The 21,509-nt window shown below is 37.3% G+C and overlaps 1 protein-coding gene across 11 annotated transcripts in view; it reads right to left on the reverse strand.

The window, feature by feature from the left end:
* VPS8 (VPS8 subunit of CORVET complex) overlaps positions 1–21,509 on the reverse strand; it is a 302,528-nt gene that overhangs the window by 138,180 nt on the left and 142,839 nt on the right. For all 11 annotated transcript variants that reach the window (XM_025287194.3, XM_025287196.3, XM_025287177.3 and 8 more), the window contains 5 exons: positions 20,736–20,792; positions 14,009–14,091; positions 13,174–13,258; positions 11,578–11,676; positions 1,885–1,974 (listed from right to left, as the gene is read on the reverse strand). In XM_025287194.3, coding sequence (XP_025142979.3) covers positions 1,885–1,974; positions 11,578–11,676; positions 13,174–13,258; positions 14,009–14,091; positions 20,736–20,792 — 414 coding nt within the window. The remainder of the gene's footprint in view (positions 1–1,884; positions 1,975–11,577; positions 11,677–13,173; positions 13,259–14,008; positions 14,092–20,735; positions 20,793–21,509) is intronic.

Here is a 21,509-nt window from a genome sequence, read left to right on the forward strand (position 1 = left end):
ATTGAGATTGGCACCCCTAACCCCTGCATTGTTCCAGAGTCAACTGTACATGTTTTTATATTCTTATCACTTTATCAGTGTGCTTTTGGCCCATGGCCTCCCTTGTGGCTCAGCTGAAAAAGAATTCGCCTGCAATGTGGGAGACCTGGGTTCAATCCATGGGTTGGGAAGATCTCCTGGAGAAGGCAAAGGCTACCCACTCCAATATTCTGGCCTGAAGAATTCCATGGACTATATAGTCCATGGGGTCACAGAGTCCGATCCAAATGAGTGACTTTTCTCTTCTTTCTTTTGGCCCACAGCCAAAAGAAATATTCACTGAATTAATAGATGACTCCTTATCTTGAGTTAATGGGCCTCATCATACTGGACAACCAACCCTATAGACTCAGGAGTCATTTTTTACTCCACCCATCACATTCACCTAATTTCCAAGCCCCACACATTTTATCTCACAAATGTATCTTACGCTTGTCCTCTGCACTGGCACTGCTTTCATCCTGTCCTAACCATTTCTTGCCAAGACCTTTTGCCTTCCAACTGGTCTCGCCTCTATTTGCTCTCTTTGCCAGCCCATTCTCCACACACAGTTAATATTCTATCAAATGAATCTACCGGTATCACTCCTTTGCTTAAAAAAAAAAACTTCAGTCTCCAGCACACAGGAGATAGAGCATAATTTCTTAGCATTATATATATGACTGTTCAATATCAGCCCCCAAACTCTTATTTTCCAGTCTCTATACATTTAATTCCTTCCTTCCAATATACCTTTTACAGATTAATATAATGCTTCTTCCACCATCGTCTTCACCACATCATTCTCTGAATATGAATGCTGCTTCATGCCTTCAAGTCTTTACTCACCCAGAGCCCATTATCTAGAACGCCCTTTTCAATTCTCTGCCTGGAAAACTGATACTAATTATTCAAGACCCGGTTTGGGCATATCTGGGAACACTTGTCTGACTTGCTCACACAGTCTGTCACTCTCTCCCTGTTCCTACAGCACTTTTTATGTATGTCTGGTGTAGAGCTTATAACACTACACTGTGGTTATATAAGTGCTTCTCTATTCCACAGGAAAAATTAAGAAAAAGACTATATTCTTATTAGTGCCCCCCAGCCTACCATACTGTGGTACAGAGTGGGGCCACAGTAGTATGTAGTGTGAATATGAATGAATGAAATCAATCAAATCCATATCTTTTATCACTCAAGCCAGCTGCTCCCTCCGCCACTACTTTGGTTTCCCTCTTGCATACTTAACTTCTACTACTATAATTACTACCTGAGGACTCTCGGTTGTGCTACATGCCCCTGTCATTGTCCTAATCTCTATCACTTGTGGCCACAATGGTAGTGAGCAAAACTCACTACCACAGTAGTGACAAATGGAATGCTGGTCCATTAAACAGTACTTCAAACTGAGCATCCAGTATTCAGCATTAAAACAGCTGTATTCTAGCTAAGATTTCCCCCCAGAAAAGTTCTAAATAGACAGCATTAGCCCAATAGGAGCATGATAGAAATCTAAACAAATAACATGAACTCTGAAGAGAATGTGGTCACAGTCACTATAGAAAAAAATAAGAGTTGGGGAGTGGCAGGGGAGGACCCTCTGTGGATTACGATTTTAGAGTAAGTACAGGTTATATTTCCAAAAATGTTTCTGTGATGGTAATATTCATTATGCATAAAGATAAACTCCCTCATTTCTAGACTCAGATTATCACAGAATTTCTTCTAAGCATGCCCACGCACACACACGATTTGCAGAAACTGCTATTAAGGCAACAACGAGTGGAAGAAACCATTACAATAAAGATTTCTTAGGTGGGTATTCAGTAACTGCCTCTCCACTAGATGTTCTGCAGAATTTACCTGGAGTTTCTTAATGACTGTTTCGATCTGTTCAGAAAAGTGAGTAGCAACCAGCTCTGCAGCTTTACAGGGCTTCAGGGCCACAAGTTCCTGGAACAAAAGAAAAAGATAAAATAATCTTCAGTGTTAAATTTAAATAGAATTTCCACAAATGTGATGCATAATACCAACATCAATACTTTCACGAGCTTCTATACTGCTTTTCAGAAGACCTCAATATAAGGGCCACAATTTAAAGACATATTGCAAGTGAGCAAAATCAGAAAAACATCATGTAAAAAAAAATCAGATTTTTATATAAAAGGTAATTCAGAATTCGTAGAAAAGGAAAGCACTAAAATTCTGGATTTAGGCCATGATATCTACAGGATGAATGGTAAGAACAAAAGCTCCCCAAATTCCCTGCCAGTGAATTTACCCTTGAGCTTAAAGTAATAGCTTAAAGAAGTGGGAAAAAAAAACCCACACACAGTTGCTATTTCTTTAGCTAAGACTTCTGAAACTTTACCTCCAACGCCTTGTAGATTTTAAAACCAAAATTGTCTTAAGAAATTAACTTAAGGTCATAAGTCTCAAATGACACTAAGAGGTTGACCACTGTTAATAAGACCTATTTCTGTCAAATCTAAGACTTGCCATCTGCCCTCTCCTTGAACTTTCCTAGACACTACTGGCTATCCCTTTCTTCTTGAAACTCTCTTCTTACTTGGTTTCTGTGACCCTATTCTACCTTTTCAATTGTATGATCCATGGCTAAAATGCAAAGACTGTCTATAGATCAACATATTATACTGTCAAATAAAAATACAATGAACTATCATGACTGCAATATTCATGATATATATCTAATAATTTTGTGTTGTATTTTAGGATTAATAATACTTAGCTGACACAAATAACTGTAGTTTATACTATTTTCATATAACACATCTCAAAACAGAAAAGGCACAACTAATCAATATCACATATAAAAAGGGGGATATTACTATTGATCTTCAGATATTAAAAAGATAAACTATTATGAATTAATCTATGTCCAGAATTTGAAAATTTAGTCAAAATGGCTAAATTCTTAGAAAAATGTAATTCAATAAACTGACTTAAGAAACAGAAAATCTGCATTGATTAGTAGTCACTAAAGAAATTGAACGAATAGTCAAAAATCTTCCTATATAAAACACTCCAGGCCCACATAGCTTCACTGATAAATTCCCAGCAATCATTTAGGGAAGAAATAATTACAAAGTTAATTAATCTCTTACAGAGAATAGAAAAAAGGACACTTCTTCAGCTCATTATATAAAGGTACCAAACCTCTGATACCTAAACCCTGTAGAACATAAGGAAAGAAGGAAAATTACACATTGGTCTTAATTGCGAACATTGATAAAGACAGAATCTAACAATGTATAAAAAAGATAATATAACAGGCTCTAAGTTGCATTTATCCATAGAATTCAAGGCTGATTTAATATCAATAAAATTTATGACAAAAACAGAAAAAGGGAGAAAATTTTAGCATACTAGAAATAGAACACTTCCACAAAAATCTTTATACTAAACATTATATGTCAGAAATAAAATTTTAACCATATTATTAACATTAGTGTTTTGCTAAAATATATGAAGTTGTGACAATAAATCTAACAGTAGATGAATCTACAGAGGAATCTACAGAGGAAATTATAAAACGCTCCAGAAAGATACTGAACAAACAGTTACACCATATGGTCATAAGGTAGAAGCCTCATAATGTAAAGATGTCAGATTAAAAAAGATTCAAAGATTCAATGCAATCCCTGTCAAAATCATAAGGTTAGGAACTTGACAAGTTGATTCTAAAAGGTATTTGGAACTAAGCAGCCAATACTCTTTTAAAAATATGAAGACTTATTTTACAACAACAATATTTCAAGTAGTGACTTCAAGACCAATCAAACAGAACAAGACCCAGAAAAAGACAAAACACAGAGATTCTTGATATCTCATGATAAGGTAGCACTGTTGAGCAGTGCGTAAAGGTAATCTTTTAAAATAACTGTTGCTAGGACACAGATGAATGGAACAGGAAAGAAAGCCCAGAAATAAACCCAAACCCACACTAACGGTCATTTATCTATGACAAGGCAAGAATACACAGTGGAGAAAAGACAGCCTCTTAAATAACTGGTGCTGGGCAAACTGGACAGCTACATGTAAGAGAATGAAAACAGACCATTCTCTAACACCATATACAAAATAAACTCAAAATGGACTAAAGACCTAAATGTAAGAGCAGATACTGTAAAACTCCTATAGGAAAACTTAGGCAGAACACTCTTTGATATAAATCATAACAATATTTTTTTGGATCCATCTCCTAGAGTATTGAAAACAAAAGCAAAAATAAGCAAATGGGACCCAATCAAACTTACAAGCTTTTGTAGAGCAAAGGAAAACATAAACAAAATAAAAAGATAGCCTTCAGAATGGGAAAGAATATTTGCAAACAATACAACCAATAAGGGATTGATTTCCAAAATATACAAACAGCTCCTACAGCACACACACACAAAATCCAATCAATAAATAGGCAGGAGATCGAAACACATTTCTCCATTTCTCAAAAAGATGGCCCACAGGCACATTAAAACATGCTCAACATTGCTGTTAGAAAAATGCAAATCAAAACTAAAATGAGGTATTACCTCACATGGATCAGAAAGGCCATCATCAGAAAGTCTACAAATAGTAAATACTGGAAAAGGTGTGGATAAAAGGGAACCCTCCTCTACTGTTGGTGGGAATGTAAACTGGTTTAGTCACTATGGAAAATGGAGGTTCCTCAAAAAAACAAAATTAGAACTACCATATGATCCAGCAATCCCACTCCTGAGCATATGTCTACCTAGAAAACATAAAAACTTTAAATCAAAAAGATACATGCATTCCAGTGTTCACAGCAGCACTATTCACAACAGTCAAGACATGGAAGCAACCTAAATGTGTACAGACAGATGACTGGATAAAGAAGATGTGGTATATGATGGAATATTACTTAGCCATTAAAAAGAATGAAATAATGGTATCTGCAGCAACATGGATGGACCTAGAGATTATCACACTAAATGAAATCAGACAGAGAAAGATAAATAACCATATGATATCACTTACATGTGGAATCTAAAAAAAAAAATGATCCAAAGGAATTTATTTACAAAACAGAAATAAGACTCACATACATAGAAAACAAACTTACAGAAACCAAAGGGGAAAGCGGGGAGGGATCAATTAGGGATTTTGGATAAACAGATACACACGACTATATAAAAGATAGATAAATAATGAGGACCTACTATACAGCACAGGGGACTATATTCAATATATATCTGGTAATAACCTATAATGGAAAAGAATATGAAATGGAAAAAATATATATATATATACACAACTGAATCACTTTGCTGTATACCTGAAACATTGTAAATCAACTATACTTCAATTTTTAAAAGGGGGGAAAAATTCAAAAATGGAAAAAAATTGTTCCTGAGAGAACTAGGTATCTATATTTTAAAAAAATTAATTAATCCCCACCTCAAACCCTATACAAAAACTGCTTTCAGGTGGGTCTAAGATTTAAAGTTGAAAAAAGAAACAAGAAAGCTTTTAGACAACAATACAGAAGGACTTCAGTACCAAAGGAAAAAAACTGATTATTCTGACTACTTAAAAAAAACTTCTTAAAAAGAACCATAGAAAAAAGCCACAGAATAGAATATACTTGCAACATGTATCACTGAAAATAAGACTAACATCCAGGATATACAAGGAATTCCTTCATGAATGAGTACAAGAGACATTCTAACAGAAAAATGGGCAAAAGACTTGAACCGTGATGTCACAGAAAGAAAATTTAAATGGCCAATAAATATGTATCTATCAATCTCAGTAATTAAGGATATGTAAATTTAAAACAAAATGAAATGTCATTATACATCCACTAGACAGACAAAATTTTAAAAGTTCAGCAAGAATACAGAGTCAGTGGAAAATCTCACACAATGCTGGCATCTGCTGACGTTTAAAGTATTTATCCCAGTTAAGTGGCAACTACACACCCCAGAACAGAGGTTATCAAATGTTAACATGCATCAAAATCACCAGAGGGGCTTATTAAAATATATTGTTGGGACCTGTTGACAGAGTTTCTGATTCATTAGGCCTGAGGAGAAGACTGAAACAGCATTTCTATCAAGTTCTCAGCTGATGCTGTAATGCTGGACTGGAGATCAAACGGAACCACTGTCCTAGAAAAATGCATGTGGCTGTGTTCAAGATGCATATGTAAGATACCAATAGAATGAACAGGCAGTGATATAACTTATAAAATTTAATACTGCACCATAATAAAAATGAACTGCAGCTACATACAACAAAATATATAAATTTCTCAAAATATTGAGAAAAAGAAAATAACCTCAGAGTATAACCTCATTTATATAAAGTTCAGCAACAAGCCAAACAAAACATATATTTTTAGCGGTACAGGCAGATGCAATGACAATATATAAAAGTGCAATAAATTATCAGAAGAACGAAGATAAATATTCATTATCCTCGTTCTTCTGATATTAGTGAGGCAGTGAACCGTGATGAGGAAAGGATACATGGGAACAGTCTAGGGTACTAGCAATAACTATTTCTGGTATGTTGAGTTTTTAATTTTTTATTAAACTGTACTTTTATTTTATGCACTTTCTCTTTATATTTCAAAATGAAAAGTGTTTTTAAAAATTTCATGAAACATGAATTGTCCATATTGGAAAAACCATCTAAATGAGAGATTCTTTACTGAAATCCACAGACCCAACCTAAGAATGGCTTTTAGGAAATCTGTGGATCCTTAAATAGTGAACAAAATGATGCATCTGAGCACATGTGCAAGACTAGGAAGCACAGGTCCAGATCTTTCATTAGAGTCTCAAATGCAGTCTATACCTCACAAAGTGTTAAGAACCACTAATCTATATGCTATGTACGTATACTGTCTGAAAACCTTATTATAAGGACTTTCCCTCTACACACTGTTGATTTTATTTATATTAAAAAAGCCACACAAAACCTTCAACAAAAAGTCTACAGATTTCTAATATGACCTTCAGAAGTACTAAAAAGTTCAAGGCAAAAAAAAAGCACAGATGTGGAGAAAATAGTCAGCAGAAATAATTGTTGTGCAGCAAAAATATTTCTTGCTTCACCAGTATGAGTTTTCTGCTGAATAATTTGTTTGTTCATTGATTAATGCATCATGTTTCACATTATGCAGAGAGACACAGCTTCATTTTTGGATGTCTGGAGTCCATGTGCTCAAAGCACGGCATAATGCAGTTGAAATGAAATGAACAATGAGCCATAATGTAACTATGGAGACTTAAAGGGGATGATGAAAAGAAAAAGAATACCAAATGATTAGAAGAAAAAAATATAATTCACAGTCGAAGAAGGTTTTCTTGGGTTTTCTTTCATTCACCAAGACATATTGATCTTGTTGTTAGCAGAAACATGATAAGACTAAATAACATATATGTGTTCTCAATCCAGTAAATGAAAGTGTGGCAATTCCTTCATCCTACTGACTGTAACACTTTTCACATCAGATGTTTTATATTACATGCTGTTCACATTTCTAATCTAAACTTCATAATCATCAGGAATTAAAAGTATTCACATTACATGCAATGCTTTCTAAAAGGTTCAGAGCTCATCATTTCTTATCATTTTTCATATGTAAAAAATTTTAAAACATGTTGAATAATCGTATCTTTCACTACATCTCTAAACCCATCACCATCTCCTGATCCTTGCTACAACGAGGGAGAAACAAACTTTGTAGATGTAAATATTATTTACAAAACTAGAACTACCTCAGCATCCTTCATTACTATTTCTTTTTCTCAATAATTAGAGGACTAAAAAAACAGAAGAGATTCCAACAGCTCTCTAACTCTGTTGGTTTCTGAGGAATATTGTATGTTTTGAACCTAAGGAAACTAAAGTGAGGAGTGATTTCTGGGCCCTTTTTTAGAATGCATTTTGATGCCATCCTCATCATACACACAATCAGTTCAGTTCAGTCTCACAGTCATGTCTGACTCTTTGCGACCCCATGGACTGCAGCACACCAGGCTTCCCTATCTTTCACCAACTCCCGGAGCTTACCCAAACTCATATCCATCAAGTCGGTGATGCCATTCAACCATCTCATTCTCTGTTGTCCCTTCTGCTCCTGCCTTGATTCTTTCCCTGCTCAGGGCCTTTTCAAATGAGTCAGTTCTGCACATTAGGTGGCCAAAGTATTGGAGTTTCAGCTTCGACATCAGTCCTTCCAATGAATATTCAGGACTGATTTCCTTCAGGATTGACTGGTTTGATCTCCTTGCAGTCCAACCAAGGGACCCTCACGAGTCTTCTCCAACACCACAGTTCAAAAGCATCAGTTCTTCAGCACTCAGCTTTCTTTATAGTCCAACTCTCACAGCCATACATGACTACTGAAAAACCATAGCCTTGACTAGATGGACCTTTATCAGCAAAGTCATGTCTCTGCTTTTTAATATGCTGTTTAGGTTGGTCATAGCTTTTCTTCCAAGGAGCAAGTGTCTTTTAATTTCACAGCTGCAGTCACCATCTGCAGTGATTTTGGAGCCCAAGAAAATAAAGTCTCTCACTGTTTCCACTGTTTCCCTATCTATGTGCCATGAAGTGATGGGACCAGATGCCATGAACTTTGTTTTTTGAATGCTGAGTTTTAAGCCAGCTTTTTCACTCTCCTCTTTCACTTTCATCAAGAGGCTCTTTAGTTCTTCCTTTCTGCCATAAGGATGGTGTCATCTGCATATCTGGGGTTATTGATATTTCTCCTGACAATCTTTATTCCAGCTTCTGCTTCATCCAGCAAGGCATTTCGCATGATGTACTCTGCATATAAGTTAAATAAGCAGGGTGACAATATACAGCCTTGACGTACTCCTTTTCCTATTTGGAACCAGTCTGTTGTTCCATGTTCAATTCTAACTGTTGCTTCTTGACCTAATACAGATTTCTCAAGAGGCAGGTCAGGTGGTCTGGTATTCCCATCTCTTTCAGAACTTTCCACAGTTTATTGTGACCCACACAGTCAAAGGCTTTGGCATAGTCAATCGAGCAGAAATAGATGTTTTTTTGGAACTCTCTTGCTTTTTCCATGATCCAGCGGATGTTGGCAATTTGATCTCTGGTTCCTCTACCGTTTCTAAAACCAGCTTGAGTTTCATCCACCTCATTAGAACTGATTCAAATGTATTACTCAGCCATTAAAAAGAATACATTTGAATCAGTTCTAATGAGGTGGATGAAACTGGAGCCTATTATACAGAGTGAAGTAAGCCAGAAAGAAAAACACCAATACAGTATACTAACGCATATATATGGAATTTAGAAAGATGGTAACAATAACCCTGTGTACAAGACAGCAAAAGAGACACTGATGTATAGAACAGTCTTATGGACTCTGTGGGAGAGGGAGAGGGTGGGAAGATTTGAGAGAATGGCATTGAAACATGTAAAATATCATGTATGTAATGAGTTGCCAGTCCAGGTTAGATGCCCAATACTGGATGCTTGGGGCTAGTGCACTGGGATGACCCAGAGGGATGGTATGGGGAGGGAGGAGGGTTCAGGGTGGGGCACACATGTATACCTGTGGTGGATTCATTTTGATATTTGGCAAAACTAATACAATTATGTAAAGTTTAAAAATAAAATTAAAAAAAAAAAAAGAAAAAAAAATTTTGCAATAAAAAAATAAAATAAAATTTATAAAGTACATGGACATGAAAAAAAATAATAAAATAAAATAAAAAAATAAAAAATAAAATTAAACCAGCTTGAACATCTGGAAGTTCATGGTTCACGTATTACTGAAGCCTGACTTGGAGAACTCTGAGCAGTACTTTGCTAGTGTGTGAGATGAGTGCAATTGTGCGGTCATTTGAACATTCTTTGGCATTGGAATGAAAACTGACCTTTTCCAGTTCTGTGGCCACTGCTGAGTTTTCCAAATTTGCTGGCATATTGACTGCAGCACCTTCACAGCATTGTCTTTTAGGATTTGAAATAGCTCAACTGGAATTCCATCACCTCCACTAGCTTTGTTCATGGTGATGCTTCCTAAGGCCCACTTGACTTCTCATTCCAGAAATGTCTGGCTCTAGGTGAGTGATCACACCATCTTGTTATCAGTGTCATGAAGATCGTTTTTGTAGAGTTTTTCTGTGTATTCTTACCACCTCTTCTTAATATCTTCTGCTTCTGTTAGGTCCATACCATTTCCATCCTTTATTGTACCCATCTTTGCATGACATGTTCCCTTGGTACCTCTAGTTTTCTTGAAGAGAGCTCTAGTCTTTCCCATTCTATTATTTTCCTCTATTTATTTGCATCAATCACTGAGGAAGGCTTTCTTATCTCTCTTTGCTATTCTTTGGAATTCTGCATTCAGATGGGGATATATTTCCTTTTTTCCTTTGCCTTTAGCTTCTTTTCTTTTCTCAGCTATTTGTAAGGCCTCCTCAGACAACCATTTTGCCTTTTTGCATTTCTTTTCCTTGGGGAGGGTCTTGATCACTGCCTCCTGTACAATGTCACGAACCCCCATCCATAGTTCTTCGGGTACTCCATCAGATCTAATTCCTTGAATCTATTTGTCACTTCTACTTTATAATCGTAAGGAATTTGATTTTGGTCATACCTGAATGGTCCAGTGGTTTTCCCTACTTTCTTCAATCTAAGTCTGAATTTTGCAATAAGAAGTTCATGATCTGAGCCACAGTCAGCTCCCAGTCTTGTTTTTGCTGACTGTATAGAGCTTCTCCATCTTTGGCAGCAAAGAATATAATCAATCTGATTTTGATATTGACATTAGTCTCTGTATTTAGGCATCTGAAGAAAATTTTTGGGCCAACCATCTGTTGGCTCAGACAGTAAAGATTTTGCCTGCAATAAAGCAGACCTGGGTTTGATCCCTGGGACAGGAAGATCCCCTGGAGAAGGGAATGGCTACCCACTCCAGTACTCTTACCTGGGAAATCCCATGGACAAAGGAGCTTGACAGGCCCTACTCCATGGGGTCACAAAGAGTCAGACACTGCTGAGCAACTAACAACTAGCAAATATTTAAAAAAGAACTTTTAGTTTCAAAGTCAATTACTGCATTCCAATAAAACAGCATTAATAAACAAAATCAGAATCATCATCCTTTTACATAAGAGAAATACATCCTCTTACATAAGGGAAATACATCAGAGAGAATAACTCGTTGCAGTGATGTTTCTAAAATTCCATCAGGTAACTGAGGGAATGGCTCCTGTCACATGATAGGGGAAAAGATCAATAGTAGTCTCAGAATTCCTCAGAACATTGTGAAAAAACACGAAGATTCCAGTTTGTGAACTAGCTGATTTAACATGAGTTATTTTCAGAAGTCATGACATAATAAGTTGTATACAGCATGGGTTTTCCACAAATGTGAGGTGGAATAAATTATCTGAAAAAGATGTTAACCCTCAAGCAAATCAACTTAATAATACATCTCCCACTACTTAGTTAGCAAAAACTTAATTTGGGAGGTATCTACACAAATACGGCAGAGTTTTCAAAATTCTACTGAATCAGTACCTCAATATGATCCATAGCCTTCTGCCATACAGACTGCTTCTCCTCCACACTGTATCCAGGAATGGATAAGATATTGTGAATGTAGTTAAAGACTTCTTCCTGAAAAGCACAAGACAATAAAATTTATTCCTTCATTCACTCAAGAATACTTAGTCACTATCTACTATCTCTTGAGAGTCCCTTGGCTTGGGAGATCAAACCAGTCAATCCTAAAGAAAATCAGTCCTGAATATTCATTGGAAGGACTGATGCTGAAATACTTTGGCCACCTGATGCAAAGAACTGAATCATTGCAAAAGACCCTAGGATGGGAAAAACTGAAGTCAGGAGGAGAAGGGAACAACAGAGAATCAGATGGTTGAATGGCATTACCGACTCAATGGTCATGAGTATGAGCAAGCTCCAGGAGTTGATCATGGACAGGGAAGCCTGGCATGCTGCAGTCCATGGAGTCGCAAAGAGTCGGACATGACTGAGTGAACTGATCTGATCTACTATCTGTATCAGTCTTGGTAAGTATCTATTATTTAGAGAAGGAAACCATTTTGATATGGTTAACTGATGGAGTGAAGTGAAAGTCACTCAGTCATATCTGACCCTTTGCCACTCCGTGGACAATATAGTACATGGGATTCTCCAGGCAAGAATACTGGAGTGGGTAGCTGTTCCCTTCTCCAGGGGATCTTCCCAACCCAGGGATCGAACTCAGTCTCCCACACTGCAGGCAGATTCTTTACCAGCTGAGCCACCAGGGAAGTCCAAGAATACTGGAGTGGGTAGCCTACCCCGTCTCCAGTGGATCTTCCCGACCCAGGCATCAAACTGGGGTCTCTTGCATTGCAGGCAGATTCTTTATCAGCTGAGTTACCAGGGAAGCCCCTTAACTAATGGAAGACTGACTTAAAAGAGAAAGAGTAACTGTTTAGGGTAGATTCTTAGAAGTTGCAAATGTGTTCCAATTAATTTCAGTCTCGATTTCATTAACCCAGAGTGAATATTATTTGTTTGCTTTGGTGGTCTCTGTCCACATTGTTAGTTTGACATCAAATCTGTCTTGCCCTTGTCCATTCTGCTCCACTTACACTGATCTTTGCTTCATTTATATGATCCCTATTCAGTTCCTTGAACAAGTCAAAAAATTTTGCCACCTCAGGATCTTCGCGTATACTGTTCCCTACCCTGGAACATTTTTTCTACAGGCTCCTTGCTTGACTAGCTTCTTCTCAAATTCCAAAACTCAGTTTATATGGCATTTTATCTGAGATTCCTTCCCTGGCTGCTCTGTATAAGTTCGTTCCCCCATTATTTACTCCTGTGGGAACCAGTTTCTCTAACGCTCATCACAATTTGCAATTACATATTTGGTTTTCTTACTGTCAGTCTCCATCAATAAACTATAAGTTATAAAATTACAGGAACTATATATCTGTTTAAATTATGAATATACACTTGAGTTAATAACAGGCAGTCAATAAACAGCTGTTGAATAATGAAGAAACATATGTCCAAATATTTCTACTGAATAATTATTTCTACTTGATAAGGTGAGGGAGGAAACTAAGTAAGAAAAAAGGGTAAAGTGGTCTCTTAACTCACCTCTCTTAGTGGGTCACGTAAGTAGCAATCAATAATTTTGTCATATTGGTGTTCTTGTTCATACATAAATTCACAAATTTGGTAGCTAGAACATAAAAGGAAAAACTTCAGTGTACCAAACAGGCAGGTGGTTATCAACTTACTGTTTTAAGACATCTGTTCAGGCATAGGGGTTAGAATTAAGGAAAATGAATACAGTAGATGTGATTTCTACTGTTAAATCAAGTTATCGTATCTAAGGAATATGAGTATCTGCCATTCCTTTGAATATACGTTTTAAAATGCTGCTGAATACTATGTTTATAAGAAATTTCAAAGATGTGTATAAAATAAATGTTAAAGCAACAATATATCATATAAAAAATAGTTACTGCATTAGAAACTAATACAATCAATAACATGAAGTTTCCCTGTTCAGAATTAAACATGTCAAATGAAATATTTAACAAACTAGATAAACAATAGTGCTAACATGTTGCATCTGTTTTCTATGTTAAATTCTGCATTGTTTACAATATATATGTAAGGTAACTGCCAAAAATCTTAAAAATACCATGTAAATTTTAAGTAAAAAAAACCCATAAGACTGATATTTCATTTTTACACTAAAACAAATGAACAAGAACTTCAAATTTACTTGCTATTAATTTCTTAAACTAACTTCTTGACTTGAAAGGCAAAAACTTTTGCATTTAGGTTTTTTAAAAATTATTACATGCATAGCTTTTCTTAATTAAAAAAAAATGGCAATGCATCAGTTAACCAGGCTTCAAGTTAGAGAAGTAGTACTTTAGTAGTTCTATGGGAACTGATATATGGCTTTAACACAACTTACAATTCTGCTTTCTCTGCCATACGGATGAGTCGACTTTCTTCAAACTGAACTATGCCTCCAGCCTGCAGCAATTCTAAAAGGACCTGAATATTTAAAATAAATCAGTAAAGACACTTTGGAATCTACTTTTATTGATTAGCTCTTCAGGAGTCCTTTCAGCCACATAATCATATGACCATATGAAAGTGAAGAAGAACTAAAGAGCCTCTTGATGAAAAGTGAAAGAGGAGAGTGAAAAGTTGTCTTAAAGCTCAACATTCAGAAAACTAAGGTCATGGCATCCGATCCCATCACTTCATGGCAAATAGATAGAGAAACAGTGGAAACAGTGGCAGACTTTATTTTGGGGAGCTCTAAAATCACTGCAGATGGTGACTGTGTCCATGAAATTAAAAGCCGGCTTACTCCTTGGAAGAAAAGTTATGACCAACCTAGATAGCATATTAAAAAGCAGAGACATTACTTTGCAACAAAGGTCCATCTAGTCAAAGCTACGGTTTTTCCAGTAGTCATGTATGGATGTGAAAGTTGGACTATAAAGAAAGCTGAGTGCCCAAGAATTGATGCTTTTGAACTGTGCTGTTGGAGAAGACTCTTGAGAGCCCCTTGGACTGCAAGGAGATCCAACCAGTCCATCCTAAAGGAGATCAGTCCTGGGTGTTCACTGGAAGGACTGATGCTGAAGCTGAAACTCCAATACTCTGGCCACCTGATGGGAAGAGCTGACTCATTTGAAAAGACCCTGGTGCTGGGAAAGATTGAAGGCAGGAGGAGAAGGGGATGACAGAGGATGAGATGGTTGGATGGCATCACCAACTCAATGGACATGAGTTTGGTTAATCTCCAGGAGTTGGTGATGGACAGGGAGGCCTGGCGTGCTGCAGTCCATGGAGTCACAAAGAGTCAGACGCAACTGAGTGACTGAACTGAACTGAAGCAGCTGAATAAAAAATTAACCTTTATCAAACTAAGTATCTAAATATATGACCAGGCTATTAGACATATTTTAAAATAAATCTCAAAATATAATACAATCACTACTTAATCATTAGAGCAGTATCAGAAAGCTCTCTCCTATATTTAAGTTCAAGATCCAGAGTAACATGCCTTTTCTCAGAACTCCAGGAAGCCATTTAACAAAACATTTTTCAAACACAGGAAATTACTTTCAAATTAATTTTTTTACAAAGGCAGAAAGAAATAAAACCTAGCCTACCTTTACACTTCACAACTCTAATTTAATCCATTTTGAGTATTACAGTGCACTGTATATAGGACAATGATGGAGCGAACGTATCTGCTGGAAACCTCAGTTTGAAATAACATGATCAACTGCCAGTGCTGGAGAGAGTCTGAACCAACTTATAGGAGTTGAAGCTTTCTAGGAATTTTTAAGCTGGCTGTTAAATACAGGCATTGTTAAAAATAAAATTATATAAACTTACGATTAAATAAATTAAAAGCAAAGGTAATACCCAAACTCACCACTTCCTAAGTATTTTACTGTGTATGCTCTCCAGGTTAGAGACTGTAGCCTTAATGCATGGTGGGCTTCCCTGATGGCTCAAACGGTAATGAATCTGCCTGCAACGCAGGAGACCCAGGTTCAATCCCTGAGTCAAAAAGATCCCCTGGAGTAATAAATGGCAATCCACTCCAGTATTCTTGCCTGGAGAATTCCATGGAGAGAGGAGCCTGGGCAGCTATAGTCCATGGGGTCACAAAGAGTCAGACACAACTGAACGATTAACACTTTCACTTTATCTGTACGGTGGAAATATTATGTAAGGGTGTGTTATGGTACATCGCTCCCCAACTTCATGTGCAATATGATATCATGCTAGAAGGTTGAAATCAGCCACGATGGGAATACTTACACCATGGAAATTAATAAATGCTATAAATCAGGGCTTGTTACATTTTTAAAGGATTATAAAACAAAGAGTATGTGACAGATTATATATGACCCACAAAACCTAAAATATTTACTCTCTGGCCCTTTACAGAAAAACTCTGACAATTTCTCGCTAAGATATTGATGGAGATAAAGTTAATAAGAGAATCAAACTTAAAAGTCTGTTTGTCGGAGTCATTATACTGAAAATAGCACAAAAAAATTAAGGAATCATTTTTCCAATATTAGAAAACTGTTATCCAATTCAGCAAAGAAGTCACAACACTGATCAATGAGTGAAGTTCTGATATGCTTTCATTACTGCACTTTCATCTTATTCATTTTAATAAATCAAAGTATCAATCAACATTCACATCAGTACCAAATTTTGATATAAGAAAAACAGCTTAAGAGAAACACTGCTGGATGAGAAGGGAAGGAACCGAGCTCTGACTTTACTGATGACCTTGAGCAATTTGCGTCATCAGTTTTCTACTTTCTAAAATGAGTGAGGGAAAAAATCCCCAGGTAATCCCAAAAAGGATTCCCAATAACAGATTACTAACTATGATTACTTTTAAAGGTTTGGCTTTTACATTTAGGTTTAGTTTTTATTTCTGTTTTATTTAGTAATTTACATAAAAAGTTTTTATCATTTTATATAGCAACACCATGCATAACATGATTCACTTTTCCTGCCAATAGAGAAATAGGGCCAAAATGAGGGACCCACATTACTGTTTGTATTCAGTATAATTTAAGAGACAATCAAAATTTTAGCAGCTGTTCTCTTTCCTAAGATAGTCTGCAGCAGTCATGGGGCCACAGGTGTGCAGAGAACGAGTTCACTGTTGTGTTCCTATGTTCTTTATCTGAGTCTCAACCTCCAGCTGGGAATATATTACCATAAAAAAAATCAGCATTGGTCCAGAAGTACTTAATTTTTGTAGCTTACTTATGTGACAAAATCTTGTCATCAGTTATAAACAGACTGTCTTAGTGTTCACAATTACAGTGGCTAAGCTTTTAAGAAATCCTACTCCTAGAAAGCACCCTCAAGCAACTGGCTAAGTAGAAAGAAGTGGTTATCAGTTTTTTCTCACAGTGGTTAGTGGAGGGATAGACAGATTCATGGTGGAGAGTTCTGACAAAACGTGGTCCACTGGAGAAGGGAATGGCAAACCACTTCAGTATTCTTGCCTTGAGAAACCCATGAACAGTATGAGAAGGCAAAAAGATAGGACACTGAAAGATGAACTCCCCAGGTCAGTAGGTGCCCAATATGCTACAGGAGGTCAGTGGAGAAATAACTCCAGAAAGAATGAAGACACGGAGCCAAAGCAAAAACAACACCCACTTGTGGATGTGACTGGTGATAGAAGCAAAGTCTGATGCTGTAAAGAGAAATATTGCATAGGCACCTGGAATGTTAAGTTCATGAATCAAAAGCAAATTGGAAGTGGTCAAACCCGGGGATGGCAAGAGTGAATGTCGACATTTTAGCAATCAGTGAATTAAAATGGACTGGAATGGGTGAATATAACTCAGATGACCATTATATCTACTATGTGGGCAAGAATCCCTTAGAAGAAATGGAGTAGCCGTTATACTAAACAAACTTAGTAAACAAAATGCAGTACTTGGATGGAATCTCAAAAACGACAGAATGATCTTTGTTCGTTTCCAAGGCAAACCATTCAATATCACAGTAATCCAAGTCTATACCCTGACCAGTCATGCTGAAGAAGCTGAAGTTGAACGGTTCAGTGAAGACCTCCAAGACCTTCTAGAACTAACACCCAAAAAAGATGTCCTTTTCATTATAGGGGTCTGGAACACAAAAGTAGGAAGTCAAGAGATACCTGAAGTAACAGGCAAATTTGGCCTCGGGAGTACAAAACGAAGCAGGTCAAAGGCTAACAGAATTTTGCCAAGAGAACACACTGATCATAGCAAACACCCTCTTCCAACAACACAAGAGAAGATTCTACACATGGACATCACCAGATGGTCAATACTGAAATCAGACTGATTATATTCTTTACAGCCAAAGATGGAGAAGCTCTGTACAGTCAGGGAAAACAAGACTGGGAGCTGACTGTGGCTCGAATTATGAACTCCTTATTGCAAAATTCAGACTTAGATTGAAGAAAGTGGGGAAACCACTGGACCATTCAGGTATGACCTAAATCAAATCCCTTATAATTATACAGTGGAAGTGACAAATAGATTCAAGGGATTAGATCTGACAGACAGAGTGCCTGAAGAACTATGGACGGAGGTTCATGACAATGTACAGGAGGCAGTGATCAAAACTATCAAGGAAAAGAAATGCAAAAAGGTTGTCTGAGGAGGTCTTACAAATAGCTGAGAAAAGAAGAGAAACTAGAGGCAAAGGAGAAAAGGTAAGAAATACCCATCTGAATGCAGAGTTCCAAAGAATAGCAAGGAAAGATAAGAAAGCCTTTTTCAGTGATCAATGCAAAGAAATAGAGGAAAACAATAGAATGGGAAAGACTAGAGATCTCTTCAAGAAAATGAGAGATACCAAGGGAACATGTCATGAAAAGATGGGCACAATAAAGGAAGGATGGTATGGACCTAACAGAAACAGAAGATATTAAGAAGAGGTGGCAAGAATACACAGAAGAACTATACAAAATGATCTTCATGACCCAGATAACCACGATGGTGTGATCACTCACCTAGAGCCAGACATCCTGGAATGTGAAGTCAAGTGGGCCTTAGAAAGCATCACTATGAACAAAGCTAGTGGAGGTGATGGAATTCCAGTTGTGCTATTTCAAATCCTAAAAGACAATGCTGTGAAGGTGCTGCACTTAATATGCCAGCAAATTTGGAAAATTCAGCAGTAGACACAGAACTGGAAAAGGTCAGTTTTCATTCCAATCCCAAAGAAACGCAATGCCAAAGAATGTTCAAATGACCGCACAATTGCACTCATCTCACATGCTAGTAAAGTAATGCTCAGAGTTCTCCAAGCCAGACTTCAACAGTACATGAAGTTCCAGATGTTCAAGCTGGATTCAAAAAAGGCAGAGGAGGGATGGTATGGGGAGGGAAGGGGGAGGAGGGTTCAGGATGGGGAACACATGTATACCTGTGGTAGATTCATTTTGATATATAGCAAAACCAATACAATACTGTAAAGTTAAATAAAATTAAAAAAAAAAAGGCAGAGGAACCAGAGATTACATTTTCAACATCTATCCGAGCATTGAAAAAGCAAGAGAGTTCCAGAAAAACATCTATTTCTGCTTTATTGTCTACGCCAAAGCCTTTGACTGTGTGGATCACAATAAACTGTGGAAAATTCTGAGAGAGAAGGGAATACTAGACCACCTGACCTGCCTCTTGAGAAATCTGTATCAGGTCAAGAAGCAACAGTTAAAATTGGACGTGGAACAACAGACTGGTTCTAAATGGGTAAAAGAGTACATCAAGACTACATATTGTCACCCTGCTTATTTAACTTATATGCAGAGCACATCACGTGAAATGCCGGGCTGGATCAAGCACAAATTGGAATCAGGATTGCCAGGAGACATATCAATAACCTCAGATATGCAGATGATACCACCCTTATGGCAGAAAGCGAAGAAAAGCTAAAGAGCCTCTTGATGAAAGTGAAAGAGGAGAGTGAAAAAGTTGGCTTAAAACTCAACATTCAGAAAACTAAGATCATGGCATCTGGTCCCATCACTTCATGGCAAATAGATGGGGAAACAATGCAAACAGTGAGAACAGTGAGAGACTATTTTCTTGGGCTCCAAAATCACTGCAGATGGTGACTGGAGCCATGAAATTAAAAGATGCGTGCTCCTTGGGAAAAAAAGCCATGACCAACCTAGGCAGCATATTAAAAAGCAGAGACATTACTTTGCAACAAAGGTCTGTCTAGTCAAAGCTATGGTTTTTCCAGTAGTCATGTATGGATGTGAGAGTTGGACTATAAAGAAAGCTGAGCGCTGAAGAATTGATGCTTTTGAACTGTGCTGTCGGAGAAGATTCTTGAGGGTCCCTTGGACTGCAAGAAGATCCAACCAGTCAGTCCTAAATGAAATCAGTCCTGAATATTCAATGGAAGGACTGACAGTGAAGCTGAAGCTCCAATACTTTGGCCACCTGATGTGAAGAACTGACTCATTGGAAAAGACCCTCATGCTGGGAAAGATTGAAGGCAGGAGGAGAAGGGGACAACAGAGGATGAGATGGTTGGATGGCATCACCGACTTGATGGACATGAGTTTGGGTAAGCTCTGGGAGTTGGTGATGGACAGGGAAGCCTGGTGTGCTGCAGTCCATGGGGTTGCAAAGAGTCAGACACAATTGAGCGACTGAACTGACTGACTGAGACGGATGCCAGTCCCCAGAAATGGTGAGCACTAGTGCAGTGGAACCACAGGGCACTCCCAAAAGCTGAGTGTTCCAATACTCAAGATCTTGAAGTGTTTTTGGTTCATGACCATAGCAACTAGGTATGGTTACTAACTTAATGATACTGGCAGAAAGGAGCTTATAGTAGGTGCCAACTATTGCTCATAAAGGAGAAGGACAAAGTTTTTATTCTCTTTTGATGTCACATTGAACGCAAGACAGGTGCAGTCTGCCTAGAAATTTATTTGTAGTTTGATTGAGGCTCAAACTAACAACCATCCACACTATTTCCTGGTTGCCACTATCTCACATAGTATTAGGGTTAGACACAAGTCTTTCTGCCCTTACACCGTAAGGTCTAGTACAAAAGGTTTTTTCTGGTTCACTCTGTCTTCTTTCCCATTCTTTAGCAAGATGAGTTCTAGCAGTTCATACCTGCTGTCTTTCAGAGTGTCGGGAGTCATCATCAGGACTACAAAGGAATTCAAGGACCTGGTCAAAGAAAAGGTATTTTTAAATTGGATACCAGCATGCATGCCATAAGGAAAATCATAGTTACTCTTTCTATATCACCAATTCATTCACATCCAGCTCAACAAACACCACAGGGATATGGTAGCTTCCCAATTGGTCAGCCCAATATATGACACAGCAGGCTCAGTTATGCTAACAATTTAATATATACCTTAAACACATTTCTTTACTATTTAGAAACATGACTAGAATCTGACATCATATATACCTTAAGATCTCCAAAACCATGGACCAAAGTAAGTATGGACTTTGGAGTCAAGCCACTTGAATTTGAATCCTAACCTTATTAATATTTAATAACAACATTTATTGCTGGTAATAACACTTATTATGTGACTTGGATGAGTGATTTAACCTCTCCAGGCTTTAGCATCCTCATCTGCAAAACGGGAGTAACAACTATAGGATGTTCAGAGGTACTGGGAGTACTAGTTAATACATACATGTAAAACTCTGAAGCAGAGCATGGCACTATGAAGTGCTCAATAAATGCTGGTCATGATTAGCAACTTTCTCCAGGTAAAGAGTGTTTTCTTTGTCACCTGTGGCTTTGTAGAAGATATTTAACTGGATTTGGAAGTACCTTCAGAGTGGTTAGTAAGTAAATTCGGATTTTCTAAAAGTAATCTCTCTTCCAGATGATCAACATCATAGTCTTACTACCAATGAGATGGG

Source organism: Bubalus bubalis, chromosome 1, assembly GCF_019923935.1.
Source record: "Bubalus bubalis isolate 160015118507 breed Murrah chromosome 1, NDDB_SH_1, whole genome shotgun sequence".
Lineage (NCBI taxonomy): Eukaryota > Metazoa > Chordata > Mammalia > Artiodactyla > Bovidae > Bubalus > Bubalus bubalis.